A 14,243-nucleotide genomic window follows, 5' to 3' on the forward strand; every position below is an offset into this window, starting at 1 on the left:
CACTCCTTGCCTCTTAAAGTTTTCCTCAGCATCATCTGGGAACCTCTAAGAAATGAAAACTCTGAGAACCCAACCCCTCCACCACGTGCCTTAGTCCCTCCCTCCTCAGATTCTGGTCCCGCCCCCTCCCTCCGCCCCGCCTCCCTCACCCTGCCTCTGGCCCGCCTCCTCTTTAGACCTGTGTCACAAGTACGCATGCTCCCTCTTAACCCCCTCGTAGCGTGATGACATAGGCGGCGTTGGCGTGATGACGTAGGGCCCGTGGAAGTGCGGATTAGGGCGCAGGTTTAGAAATAGCGCGGGGCCGAGGTTCCCCGTGGCTCCCCTTGGCCTTTGGGATTGCTGGTTCTGCCGTTTCTGTTCCGCCCTATCGGGGAGCGAGAAGATTAGGAGGGGTTTTGTAGGGGCAGGGCTGGAGCCCCTGAAGCGCCTCAGGGCAGGGCTGCGGCCCGGAAGAGGGGAACAGCCCAGAGAGTAGGAGAAGGTAGGGGCCCCCGCAGACAGGGTCTGAACCGGCTGGCACCAAGGGTGGTCCCGCGGAAGAACGAGGGCAGCCGCACTATGTTCGGGGCCCGGTGCCTGCTCCGAGCCCTGCGCTCCTGTTCTTCCGCTCCCTGCCCGAAACACAAACCTCCAGCCAAACTGAGAGTGCGGGACGCTCTCCGAGCTCAGAACACGAGTGGGGAGCGCGTTAAGGTCCAGGTTGGTGTATGGGAAAGGGAGTGGTTTTTGTTTTTGGTGATTTATTTGGCGCACACACGTCTAGGTTTGCTTTGCACTGTCGGATCAGTCAATACGACCAACGGGGAAAAGTTAGGCAGCGCTTGCGTTCTCCCTTTTTTCTTTTCCTGGGTAGTTTTCAGAAAACTATTTTACATGACAAAGTTCTGGAGCTTGCTTTTCATAATACCAGGGCACTACTTGTAAGCTGGTTAATCACACAGAAAAATATAAACAAACAGGCCCCTTCGATCTTTATCCCTTGTAGTGAATTTCCTCAGTTACAAAATGCGTAGACTTGAGCAAGCTCCTTGAAAGCAGGAACCATGTCTTGGTATTCACATACGGCTGACAGTACATATTTGTTGAACTAAATAGTGCCTTCATCTTTTAGCCACCCCAGTGCCTAAGATGGGGCTTTGTATGTAATACGAGTTTAATAAATTAGGAGAAAGAGTGGACTGTAGCAGTTTGAACGAGCTCTGGAGTCAAGTTGCCTAGGTTTAAAACTCCTCTGCCACTTTGTAGTTTGCTACAGGAATGTCGCTTATGTGCTCTAAGTCTCAGTTTCCACCTACGAAAATGAAGATAATAATTCTCACCTCATAGGGTCCTGAAGATTACATGAGATAATAGGTATAAGGCGTTTAGAACAGAACCTGGCCCACAGTCAGTAAATGTTAGTTGAGTGGAAATCCACTCGACCTCAATGGGTTTGGTTTTGGTTTTATTATTTATCTTGCTACTAACACTTGTAACAGCTCCGCAAAACTCCCTCCCCCCCCTTAAAGGGGCAAGGAAGGTGGTTTATTTCTCATTAGGTTGCTGAAGTTCTGGTACCGATCCAGTTCCGTTGTCCTCAGAGATCCTTGCTTCTTAGCGGTATGGCTGATCCACTTTCTTTACATTTCCTATTCTTTCCATGATTCAAATCAAACCCTTTCCTTGTATAAATCTATTAATTGCGCAGACATTAACGGGACCTTCTGTGTGCTAGTCAAGAGAAGATGAAAAGAACAGAAGCTACTACCTAGGTTAGAGGCTTTCGCGTTAGTGCTGTGTGGTCCAGTAAGGTAGCCACTAGCCACTGTGGCTCTGAGCACTTGAAATGTGGCTAGTCCGAATTCAGATGTGCTGTGTGAAATACACACCAATTTCAAAAACAGAAGAGAATGTAAACTATATTTTTATTTTGATTACATGTCGATAACATTTTAGATTATGGGTGAATGAAAATATTAAAATTAATTTTACCTGTTTCTTATTAATGTAGCTACTAAAAAATTTTAAATTACATACGTGGCTCACGTAATATTTATGTTGGAAAACTCTGGTGTAGTGGTTAAGACAGATAATTATAGCAATGTGATAGGTATTAGTGTTATAAATAAAGACCAATGGGAAAACAGAAAGAAGTCCCTTACTGAGTGAGGTGGTCAGGAAAGATGTGTTACACGAGGTGACATTTCAACTGAGCCCTGAGGATTTATTCCCCAGGCAGAGAAACTGGTGATGGGGTAGAAATAGCATTCTGGAAAAGCTTGATGAAAGCATGGACTTTGAAGGAAGAACTGTATTTGAATCCCAGAACTGCTTGGTAACTGTGTGACCTTGACTATTGAGAGCAGTTATCCTAACTTCTTTAAATATGTTTCTTCATCTCTAGGATGATAGTATCCACCTCATTAGGTTCTTGTGAGAGTTAAGTAGCATGATATCTGTAAAAAGCTTAGAACAGAACCCACCCCATTGCGGTCAAGTCAAATTCTGACTCAGTGACAAAACTGCCCCACCCCATAGGGTTTCCAAGGCTGTAAATCTTTACAGAAGCAGATTCGCACCTCTTTCTCCTGTGAAGTAGCTGAGTTCAAACCACCATCCGTTTCAGTTAGCAGCCGAGCGCTTAACCACTGCATCACCAGAGCTCCTTGCTTAGAATAGAAGCACATAAAAAGTCCTCAATAAATGTTAACTTTTACTAACAAGTAAAAAGTAAAGGAGAGGTGATTTGGAAATTGCATCTGATTGAGCATGACCAAAAAGCAGGTACCTTTAGGGAAGCACAACAAGAAGAAACTGGAAAGATGGTCTTGCTCCAAATCACGAAGGGCTTTCGCACATGGGGCAGAGACAATTACAGTTTATTCAGTGAAGTCATAGGCAGAGAACAAGGGCTTTCTAGTCAAATAGACTTGGGTTCAAATTCAGGCTCTTCACTTTACTAACTGTGACATTCAACTAGTTATTTAACTTCTCTGAGCCCCAGTTTCCTCATTTGTAAGATGGGACTATTACTAATCCATAGGTTGATACATGGAGGAAATGAGATAGTGTGTGAAGAAGGTAGTAGAATGCTTGGTACACAGTAGATGTTCAATGAAAGGTATTCTTTCATTGAAAAACATTTATGGATTATCTACAGTGTGGCTGGCAATACCCTTCAAAGCAGCAAAAACATAGTTCCTTCCATTAAAGCATTATGGCATGCAAATAAATGGTATAGCAAAAGCCAAAGTCATTGCTGGTAAGTTGATTCCTGCTCATAGCAACCCCCGTGGGACAGTAGAAATGCCCCCATAGGGTTCCCAAGGGTGTAAATATTTAAGGAATCAGACTGCCACATCTTTCTCCCGTGGAGCAGCTGGTGGGTTCAAACCACTGACCTTTTGGTTAGCAGCCAAGTGTTTTGACTACTGCGCCACCAGGGCTCCTTACATAAATGACAGAGAAGTTTTAATGTAAGTGTCTATAGGGTATTGTGAGGACACAAAGTAAGAGTCAATAGTTTTTCGAGGTAGTATCATCTTGTTTCTTTTATCTAGCACGGTTAATGGTAAATGCTTGTCCCTACTCATTTACTTTATACTTATGGGACTCTTCACGATAGTTCAGTGTCTACTAGAAGAACATTCTTAACTCCTTGCTAGTTAAGTTGGGTATGATCTGAGAGAGCTGTTTTTAGTGTTACTGGTTTCCTTGAAGACATCTCACTTGTACTCATCACGTACCTGTCATTTAAATTCAGTGTCTTGAAAGTTTATTAATTAATATGTGTTCATAATGAGAAGTGTTTTGAGAGCTCATCTGTGTGGTACTTTGTAAAAGGAAAAAAAATCCATAAGGATGTTTCTAGTCTATACATAATCTCTTTCGGGAAATTCGATATAAAAGGAGGAAGTTACAGGCACCAAGATATGTGCCCTGTTATTCATAATGCAAAATTATCGAACAATATCAATATCACATGCTAAGTAAACTTTTGCTGAAGATAATTCAAAAACAGTTGTAGCAGTACATCAGTAAGGAACTGCCAGAAATTCAAGCTGGATTCAGAAGAAGACATGGGACAAGGGATATCATTGCTGATGATGTCAGATGGATCCTGGCTGAAAGCAGAGAATACCAGAAAGACGTTTACCTGTGTTTTATTGACTATGCAAAGGCATTGAATTCTGTGAATCATAACAAATTATGGATAACATTGCAAAGAATGTTATGAGTTGAAACTGGAAACTCCAGAACACTTAATTGTGCTCATGTAAAACCTATACGTAGACCAAGAGGCAGTTGTTCGAACAGAACAAGGGGATACTGTGTGATTCAAAATCAGGAAAGGTGTGTGTCAGGGTTGTATTCTTTCACCATACTTACTCAATCTGTATGCTGAACAAATAATCCAAGAAGCTGGGCAGTATGAAGAATAGGGTATCGGGATTAGAGGAAGACTCATTTACAATGGGTAATATGCAGATGACACAACCTTGCTTTTGGAAAGCAAAGAGGATTTTAAGCACTTATTGATGAAGATCAAAACCTTAATGGATTGCACCTCAGCATAAAGAAAACAAAAATCCTCAAAGCTGGACCTGCAGTATGATGGATCACTTTTGAGTGGCTTTTCTCTCCATGGTCTTGTAACTGCCACCCAAGTGATTGGGTGGAACTGTACAAATAGGGTAATTGTGGCCGACCAAGGGGATTGGTCGGGTTTGTCATCCCACTGGGCTTGAAATAAACCATTCCAGAGGTGAGAAAGAGAGGATCTTACCACCACCAAGGAAGAAGGGCCAAGAGTAGAACATATCTTTTGGACCTGGAATCTCTGCACAGAGAAGCTCCTAGAACCAGGAAACTGAGACTGAGAGAGAGCTGTAACACTGAAGACAGTAGGAAACAGTGGCAGAGAAACAGCAGCAGGAGAAACTGTCAGGAGACAGTGCAGTGGGCTTCCTGGCCCATGGAGTGAGAAAGCTGTGTGCCTTTGGGCCAAGGTTTACTGGCCAAGTGGAGTGCCTCTGGGCACTTATTGGCAGAGCTAAAACAGCTTTGTAACACTTGCCTGACCAGGGCAGAAGCTGAGGGGCCAGAGAGATGTATGCCTGTGGCATGGCTGGGAAGAGGCTGTCCTGATGGAAGAACTGTGTCTTGAGTGTTCCTGAACCTGAATTGTATCCTATTACTTCTCTAATAAACTCCATAATCATGGATATTGTCTGTGAGCTCTGTGTGGCCATTGCAATGAATTATCAAACCCTGCAGAGAAGTACAGAGTGCTATGGGAGGGATAATTGGTGTCAGAACTGATAAAGATGGCAGATAGAAGAGGCATGTCTGACCTCCACCTCATAGGAATCACCCTTGGAATATTGATCTTGGTCCTCCTTCCTCCCTGTGAAGTTAGAGGAGGTCAGATGATGCCTCTGCTATGCTGTTTTTATTTGGACCGATAAGCAACATCATGATAAAGAGAGAAAATATTGAAGTTGTCAAGGATTTCGTTTCACTTGGATCCACAATCAATGCCCATGGAAACAGCAGTTAAGAAATCAAACAATGTACTGCATTGGGCAAATCTGCTGCAAAGAAAAAAAAAAAAAAAACCTGTTCAAAGTTAAAAAGCAAAGATGTCACTTTGAGGACTAAGATGTGCCTGACCCAAGCCGTGGTATTTTCAGTAAAACTGGACAGTGAATAAGGGAGACCAAAGAAGAACCGATGTATTTGAATTATGGTGTTAGCAAAGAATATTGAATATACCACGGACTGCCAGAAGAATGAGCAAATCTGTCTTGATTTGCTCCTTAGAATGCTCCTTAGAAGCGAGGATGGCAAAACTTCGTCTTACGTACTTTGGACATGTTGTCAGGAGGGACCAACCTCTGGAGAATGACATCATGCTTGGTAAAGTAGAGGGTCAGCAAAAAAGAGGAAGACCCTCAGTGAGATGAATTGACACAGTGATTGTAACAATGGGCTTAAACATAGCAACGATTGTGAGGATGGCACAGGACGGGGCAGTGTTTTGTTCCATTGTACATAGGGTCACTACAAGTCAGAACCAACTCGATGGCACCTAATAACAGCAACATTCATAATACAGGGGCAGTGGGAGGAAATACCTGAAATAGCCAATATTGGGAGGATTGTTTATGTGAATTAGGCTCATGAACTCGATAAAGTGTTAGGCATCCATTCAAAATGATAAGCTGTACAAATAAAACAATAAATAAGGTGAAATGCCGTGGTCTATCTCTGTGATAAGAACCGTATAAAATTATATGTGCATGTGGTGAACTAAAAGGAGTTGATTTGTTGAGTCCGGATTGTAAGTACTTTTTTTCTTCTTTCATTGAGTCCTCTGTATGTGTAATGAAAATGTACAAATATGTGTTTAAGCCCACATTTAGAAATATTTCTCCTTAGGGATGGATTCGTTCAGTCCGGTCCCAGAAAGAAGTCTTGTTCCTGCATGTAAATGATGGATCATCTTTGGAAAGCCTTCAGGTTGTTGCAGATCCAAGCTTTGACAGTAGGTGAGTTTAATAAAAAGAATCCTCTGGGTTTTTTTTTTTTCTATCTCTGCTCCCCACTTCCCTAATCCAGGCTTCACATCATCACCTGAGTTACCTTTCTAAACAAATCTACTTTGCATATCTTTGAGGATCAAGTCCAAATTCTTCGCATCAAGATCCTTCAAGCTCAGACCTTTCCTCCTCTTATCATCATCATATGTCTGTATTCCCCACCTATGCTTTGCTTCAGTCCTTCTTAACTACTTGCAGTTCCCCAACCTGTTCGGTTCTTTCTTGTCTTCTAGCTCTTGTATACATTGCTGCCTGTGCCTCATATAGCCTCTCCTTTTTCACTTATCTTTCTAAGTTCCAGTTTAGGTAGGCATCATTTGATGTTCCCATCCCTTGACTGTACCCCATGCCCCTCCACCGTGCTCCCGTAGCTGCCTGTGCCTATCTGTCATAGAACGTATCTCACTGAATTGTAAGCGATTGTATTTCTCCTTGACTTATCCTGCCAGACTCTTTAGTTCCTTGAGGTCAGGGATATAGTGCCTCATTCATTTTTGTACTCCTGTCCTCTAGCACTGTGCTGAGAAAGTGACCAATTATTTGTTGCATAAATGGAAGAAACTTTTATGGTCTTTTTTACCAAGTTTTAAAACTAACACCATCTTTAGGTTAGAGCATGAGTACTGAAGAACAGAACGTTATTCTAATTTGTTGGGATAAGTGTGCTTTGTTATTTCAAGCACCACTGGGGTTCCTGTTCTCCGTGTATTAAATAGGTTCCTGGGTCTCAGGTATTTGGTCAGCTAGGCAGAACAACAAAAAATTATTCTGTTGTAGTAGTAACCATTTTTCAGTGTTTATAGTTTGTTGATTATAAGATTAACACATGCTCATTGTTAAAACGTGGAATGCAGTGGAGTTTTACCAGTCATTCATCTTTCATAATGAAGAGAAAGTCTTTAACATTTTGCTGTAATCCCCTCTATTCTTATTTCCATGGATGTATATATTTTACTACATAATGTGGCTTGTAATACGTGTATAGCTTTGTGTCCTCTTTTTACACTTAACATTTATCATGAACATTTTTTCATGTCAAAAATTCTTCCATAACATTTTTAATGGTTTTATACTATTCTATAATATAGATGAATTGAAATGAATTTAATAATTGCCTTTATTGTTGTACATTGAAGTTTTTAATTTTTTCTATATAATGTCACTAGTATAACATTTTTGCACATAAATCTATGTGCTTATGTCTGATTATTTATTATAGATTTTTAGACATGGCATTACTGGATCAGAACATTTTAAAAGCTCTTGCCTTAAAGCGACAAATATAAAGGCTGTTCATCCCTAGCAGTAGGGTATAAATATTCATCTTAGTGGGCCTTTGTCAGCACTGAGTAGTTTATAATCGTTAGAGAAACAAAACTGGGACAAGAAATTCTACAAACGTGATTCTATCTTTAAGACATGTTTTGACCTATTTTGCAAGTCTCTTCTGTTCATAGCTTTCTGTTTAGAAGCCTGATAGAAGGTGTTAGAATAGAATCAGAGATTATCGTTCCAAGGCATTTGTTAATTTGTTCAGTGAAAAAATGTATCCAGTTGCTAGGAACCGTCTTAATGCTAAATAAGCTCCAGCTTGCTTGTCTCCCGTAGTTGGCCAGCCGCGAGTTTAGTCCAGGCAGGAATTTTCAGCCTGGTCCAGGCCATCTGTAGAATCACAGATGTGATCCTGTCTCGTGAGAGAGTGGAGGACAGCTTTCAATAAGATGATGTTCTTCTTTTATGAAAGTGTTCCTGATTGATTTTTTGTTTCTGGCTTATGGCCTTTGATTTTAAAATAACATGAACAGAAAATGTCCAACTCTAATACAAATCAAGGTAAAGTCGGTTACATTTTATTTCAATGTTGTTCTGTTACGTTGGATCATAAACCAAAAACAAACCAAACCCGTCGCCCTTGAGTTGATTTCAACTGAGAGAGACCCTGTTTTACTACTCGGAAATGTCATTCATTGTGTAAAATTTAAAAGCACGTTCAGCAAGTTTGCTATCATCCAGCATTCACTGAATCAGAATTTTCTCGTGATTGGTGCCTCCTTGCATTTTTGGTATAATTAAAGATTGCAGTGATAACATTAAAGCTCTGAAAGATACCAGAAGAATTGAAATTATCTTGTGTTATTGAGAAGCGTAGTAAAACTATGTATGTATGGTGTGAATGTTCATTTGCTTGAGCGCTTAACTAGAAAATTTCTTTCCCTCGCCTGCTGAATATCAGCCTCGATGACCATTTTATGGCAGTGAGTCTTTCATTTCTTTATTTAATTAGATGGCCTCATAGGTGTGGTTTTGGAGAATAGCCAGCCATCACTGAGTGAATAAATCCCTCTGGGCCCACCTTGGCGCGCCCTGCGTAGAGTTGCTTAAGTTATAAGAAGTTAAATCACAAGTCGGTGCCTGCTGTGGATTGTCTGCCCTTGCAGCGTTGGGTTTGAGGCTTATATCTGCAATTGCTGTTTGTTTCCTCCGTCCGTGGCGTTTGAACAACATAGCAGTTGTACAAATGTGTCTAATGGCACTTAAACTTTGGATCCTCTGGAGGAGTCTGTCACTTTGAAGTATTCTCAGGAGCCCCAGGTAGCTTGCATTTAAAGTCAGAGCATTTAAAAATACCCTTCTGCAATGGGTGAAAGTGTACCAGGTTTTCTTCTCCCATGATGCAGTAATGGACAATCTTATTTATGTGTTATGTAACAGTAAATTTAAAGGGAAGTAGCATATATTAAATGTAGCAAGCAAAGAACACTGGGTGAGGAATCTCCTGACAAATTTACTTTAAAATATACTACACCTTCTTCAAGAAGGCATTTATCATCACAGTTATTATTATGATTATAAAGTATAAGAGTTACAAAGGATTTTATGATCATTTAATCCAACCTTCTTAATAGATGACTTCTTAAAACAAATTAGGTTAGATGGCTTTTCTTAGTTGTCATATAGGTAATTTTTGGATGAACTTGGACTAAAACCTAGATTAATTAACCAGAAAACAGTTCTACATGTGCTCGAACAATCGGCCAATTAGCTTTTTTTTTTTTTTTAATTGTTTTTGGTGAAAGCTTACACAGCAAATTAGGTTCCTATTTAACAATTTCTATACATGTTGTTCAGTGACGTTAGTTACATTTATCACAATGTGTCAGTATTCTCATTTCCATTCTGGTTGTTCCGTTTCCGTTAATCTAGCTTCCATGCCCCACTTTACCGTCTCATCTTTGCTTTAGAGTAAATGTTGACCGTTTGGTCTCATACGGATGATTATTAAAAGGAGCACAGTGCTCACAGGTGGTATTGTTTATTTTATAAGTCAGTCTATCCTTAGGCTAAAAAGTGACCTCCAGGAGTGGTTTCAGTTCCGGGTATAAAGGGCGATAGTCTCAGAGGTTCCTCTAGCCTGTATTGGTCCAATAAGTCTGTCCTTTTTTTGAAATTTGAATTTTGTTCTACGTTTTTCTCCCATTCTACCCAGGACCATCTATCGCGTCCCTGGTCAGAATGGTTAGTAGTCGTAGCCAGGCACCATTTAGTTCTTCTGGTCTCAGGATCAGTGAGGCTGTGGTTCCTATGGGCAATTAGTTTCTTGAGTCTTTGGTTTCCTTCTTTCTCTTTTGCGCCAGACAAGTACAGACCAATAGTTGTATCTTAGATGGGCCGCTCACAAGCTTTTAAGACTTAACCCAGACACTACTCAACAAACTGGGATGTAGAACATTGTCTTTGTGAACTGTGTTGTGGTGATTGGCTGAGCCAACTAACTTTTTGTTAAAACCTTTTTGTTTTGAAATACTAGTAAGCTACAAAAAAGGGTACAGAGAATTCTCACATCCAAGCTTTCCCCAGGGAAAACATTTTACATAACCACAGTACCTAATCAAAACCAGGAAATTGGCACTAGTACAGTACTATAACTAAACTACAGACTTTCCTCTGATTTCATCAGTTTTTACATGCTTTCTCCATTTTTTCTTTTCTTTTTTGGCCAACTAAATTTTGACAAGGATAATTGTATAACCTCCTAATTCCAGTTACTTACATGTTTCTCTGTTCCCAATTTAAAACTTGTGGAGTTCATTTTTATAATTTCGATATTCAATAGAACATCCATAGATATGAAGCCTAAGCCAGTTAAGCATAAAAACTTATATCATTAAATACTTTAATAGCAAGGTTTGTATTACAATGAGGGTTACAGGTGATATTTTGTTTATCTTCTTTTTTGTTGTTGTTACTTCAGAGAACTGGCTTTTGGGAGTTCTGTGGAAGTTCAGGGGCAGCTGGTAAAAAGTCCATCCAAAGGACAAAACATGGAACTGAAGGCAGAAAAAATTGAAGTAGTTGGAAATTGTGATGTTAAGGTATGCTTTCTGACACTTTTATAGAGGTTGTTTAGACTTAATTTTGAATTGACGTGTAAAATCAAGAATCAAGTCCTAAGATTTCTGAAAAAATAGACTGAAAATTATATAGAATTCAGAGAGAAATGGCGAAGATAACCATTTTTTATTATTGTTTAACAGAGAATCTGTGATTATTAACTTTTAAAAACTTGCCACGTATTTCACAGTTCTTACTTGTTCTCCCTTGCCTTGTGGTAGTGTTGATGGCTTCACCATCCTTTCCCCTTCAGTTCAGTGCCATTTTAAAGTATTCAGATATTAGAGAATTCTGAACTCCTAGCAGTCCCCAGATTTTTATTAATGTGGTCACATTAATAAAGTATGGTGCTCGTTTCTATATGACATGTAAATTAGTATGTGCACAAAGCCTAAAAGGGATAATATTAAAATAAACAGGCTACCAATGTAGTTCTTTAACTTAGCTTCTCTGTTATCTTTTGTACTGGAACTTGTTTTTTATCTGAAAATATGCTTCTGTGCTCTTGGTTTTGTAAGTAGAGCCATAATGTCCTTAAAATATTTTGTATGTCTGCACTATTCGGCCAGTTGAAAGAAAGCTGCTCACCCTCTCCCGTGTTCTTAGGCACCATTAATGTGTTGATAAATATGCCAGTCGATCATGAGTGCTTATGGATTTTCAAGACATTTGGGCAGAATTCAAACCCAGGTGTCTCTGACTCTACCCCACCATTCTACTTACCTTTTGGAATTAATATGGGAGTATAATGAGTTATACTGAAAAATAACGAAGAAAAGCATCTTAGTTTTGTTCCAAAGCTCTACTATTTAAGAAATGCCCTGGAAATGGATTTTATAAAACAGTATCATTTTTACTTTCTAATTTTTTTTTTTTCCCCATTCATTGGCAGACTTTCCCTATTAAATATAAAGAGAGGCATCCTCTGGAATATTTGAGACGGTATCCTCACCTTAGGTGTAGGACTAATGTTCTGGGTTCTATATTGAGGGTTCGCAGTGAAGCCACGGCTGCCATTCACTCTTTCTTTAAGGTAAGGTGCTTTGCTTCTAGGTGTTCTCTCTTTGAATAATTGTAACACTGGAGTAGTATCCTGAGAGTTGCATTCATTGACTATTCCAAGCACCCTTTACTAGTGTGTTACTGAATCAGCTGTCACAGGTACGCCTGTGTGTGTGTTTATGTGCATACTGTGTGTGTGTGTGTGTGTGTGTGTGTGTGTGTGTAGTTTAATACCTTTTTTGAGGAATAAATGGCATAAAATAAACTGTACATATTTAAAATGTATGATTTGGTATGTTTTGATGTACGTATGTATCTGTGAAGCCTTTACCACAGTCAAGATAATGGTCATACCCATCACCCTAGAAGTTTCCCTATGGCCCTTTGGAACCCCTCCTGCTCCTCCTTGTCCCTCTCAATCCCCAAGCAACCGCTTATTTGCTTCCTTTTACTATAAATTTTTTTTTTTTTTTTACTATAAATTAGTTTGCAAGTTTGCATTTTCTAGTGTTTTATATAAATAGAATCACATAATATGTAATCTTTTTTTAATCTGGCTACTTTTGCTCTACATAAATATTTTGAGATTCATCCATGTTGATATTTGTATCAATACTTTGTTTTTAATTGCTGAATAATAATCCATTGTATGGATATACCACAGTTTGTTTATATATATACCTCTTGGTGGACATTTGGGTTGCTTCCAGTTTTTTGGCTGTTGCAAACAAAACAGCTATGTACCTTTATGTACAGGTTTTTGTGCAGATATATTTCCTTTTCTCTTGGGTAAATACCCAGAAGTGGAATGGATAGATATGGTTAACTTTTTAAGAAACTTCTAAACTGTGTTTTCTAAAATGGTTTTCCATTCCTGCCAGATGTATAGGAGAGTTCCAGTTTTTCCACATCCTTATTAACACTTGATAGTGTCTTTTTAATTTTAGCCAATCTAAATAGTATATAGTGGTATAGCACTGTGGACTTAATTTGCATTTTCCTTAAAAAAAATTTTTTTTTTTTTTAATTGACTAATAAGGAAACCTTGGTGGCATAGTGGTTAAGTGCCACAGCTGCAAACCAAAAGGTCGGCAGTTCAGATCCACCAGGCGCTTCTTGGAAACTCTCTGGGGCTGTTCCACTCTGTCCTATAGTTCTGCTATGAGTCGGAATCAACTCGATGGCAGTGGGGGTTTGTTTTGGTTTTTTTTTTTTTTGGTCATTGACTAATGTTGAACATCTTTTCATGTGCTTGTTTGCCATCTATATTTTCTTCAGTGAAATATTCAAATATTTTGCCCATATTTGTATTGACCGATTTGTTTTCTTATTGTTCAGAGTTCTCTGTATTTGTTTTCTGGATAAATTCCTTTATCAGATATCCACTTTGCTAAGATTTTCTCTTAGAATGTAGCTTGTCTTTTCATGCTGTTATTAGTGTCTTTTGAAGAGCAGAAGATTTTAATTTTGTAGCCCAGTTGATCAATTTGTCCTTCTAAGGATTGTGCTGTTGGTGTCATATCTAAGAAATATTTGCCTAGCCCAAGGTCATAAAGATTTTCTCCCATGTTTTCTTCTAGACATTTTATAGTTTTAAGTTTTACACTTAAGTTTGTGATTAATTTTTGTGTATGGTGTGAGGTATGGATTTAGGTTCATTTTTTGTGCATATGGATATGCTTTTGTTCCAGGACCATCTGTTGAAGAGGTCATCCTTTCTCCACTGCATTGCCTCTCCTTACACCTTTGTTAAAGATCAGTTGTCCATATGTTTGGGTTTATTTTTGGACTCTAATCCTGTTCCATCAATCAATTTCACTATCTTTATACCAATAACATGTTGTTTTGATTACTGTAGCCTTATAACAATTTTTGAAATCAGGTAGTGTTAGCCTCCAACTTTGTTGTTCCATTTCAGAGTTGTTTTAGCTATTTTAGGCTCCTTACATTTTTATGTGAATTTTAGAATCAACTTGTTAATTACTGTGAAGACACCTGTGAGATTCTGAGTGTGATTGTATTGAATCTGTAGACTGATTTTGTGGAGGATTGATATCTTAACAATATAAGTCTTCCAAACAATGAATAAGGTTTATCTTTTCATTTATTTAGGTCATCTTTAATGCCTTTCAGCAATAGTTTTGTAGTTTTTAGTCTTTCACATCTTTTGTCAGATTTATCCCTAAGTATTTCATATTTTTGGATGCCGTTGTAACTGCTGTTTTGAAAAATTCAATTTCCAGTTATTCTTGCTAGTATATAGAA

The 14,243-nt window shown here is 39.0% G+C and overlaps 1 protein-coding gene across 5 annotated transcripts in view; it reads left to right on the forward strand.

Annotated features, from left to right (window-relative positions):
- Positions 1 to 250: 250 nt before the first annotated feature.
- NARS2 (asparaginyl-tRNA synthetase 2, mitochondrial) overlaps positions 251 to 14,243 on the forward strand; it is a 193,195-nt gene continuing 179,202 nt past the window's right edge. For 2 of the 5 annotated variants that reach the window (XM_049889689.1, XM_049889690.1), the window contains exons 1-4: positions 251 to 702; positions 6,424 to 6,533; positions 10,837 to 10,957; positions 11,869 to 12,009. In XM_049889689.1, the coding sequence (XP_049745646.1) occupies positions 562 to 702; positions 6,424 to 6,533; positions 10,837 to 10,957; positions 11,869 to 12,009 (513 nt within the window). In that variant the 5' untranslated portion in view covers positions 251 to 561. The remainder of the gene's footprint in view (positions 703 to 6,423; positions 6,534 to 10,836; positions 10,958 to 11,868; positions 12,010 to 14,243) is intronic. The other 3 variants (XM_049889693.1, XM_049889692.1, XM_049889691.1) reach the window with 2 other exon arrangements.

Source organism: Elephas maximus, chromosome 7 (assembly GCF_024166365.1).
Source record: "Elephas maximus indicus isolate mEleMax1 chromosome 7, mEleMax1 primary haplotype, whole genome shotgun sequence".
NCBI classification, from domain to species: Eukaryota; Metazoa; Chordata; class Mammalia; order Proboscidea; family Elephantidae; genus Elephas; species Elephas maximus.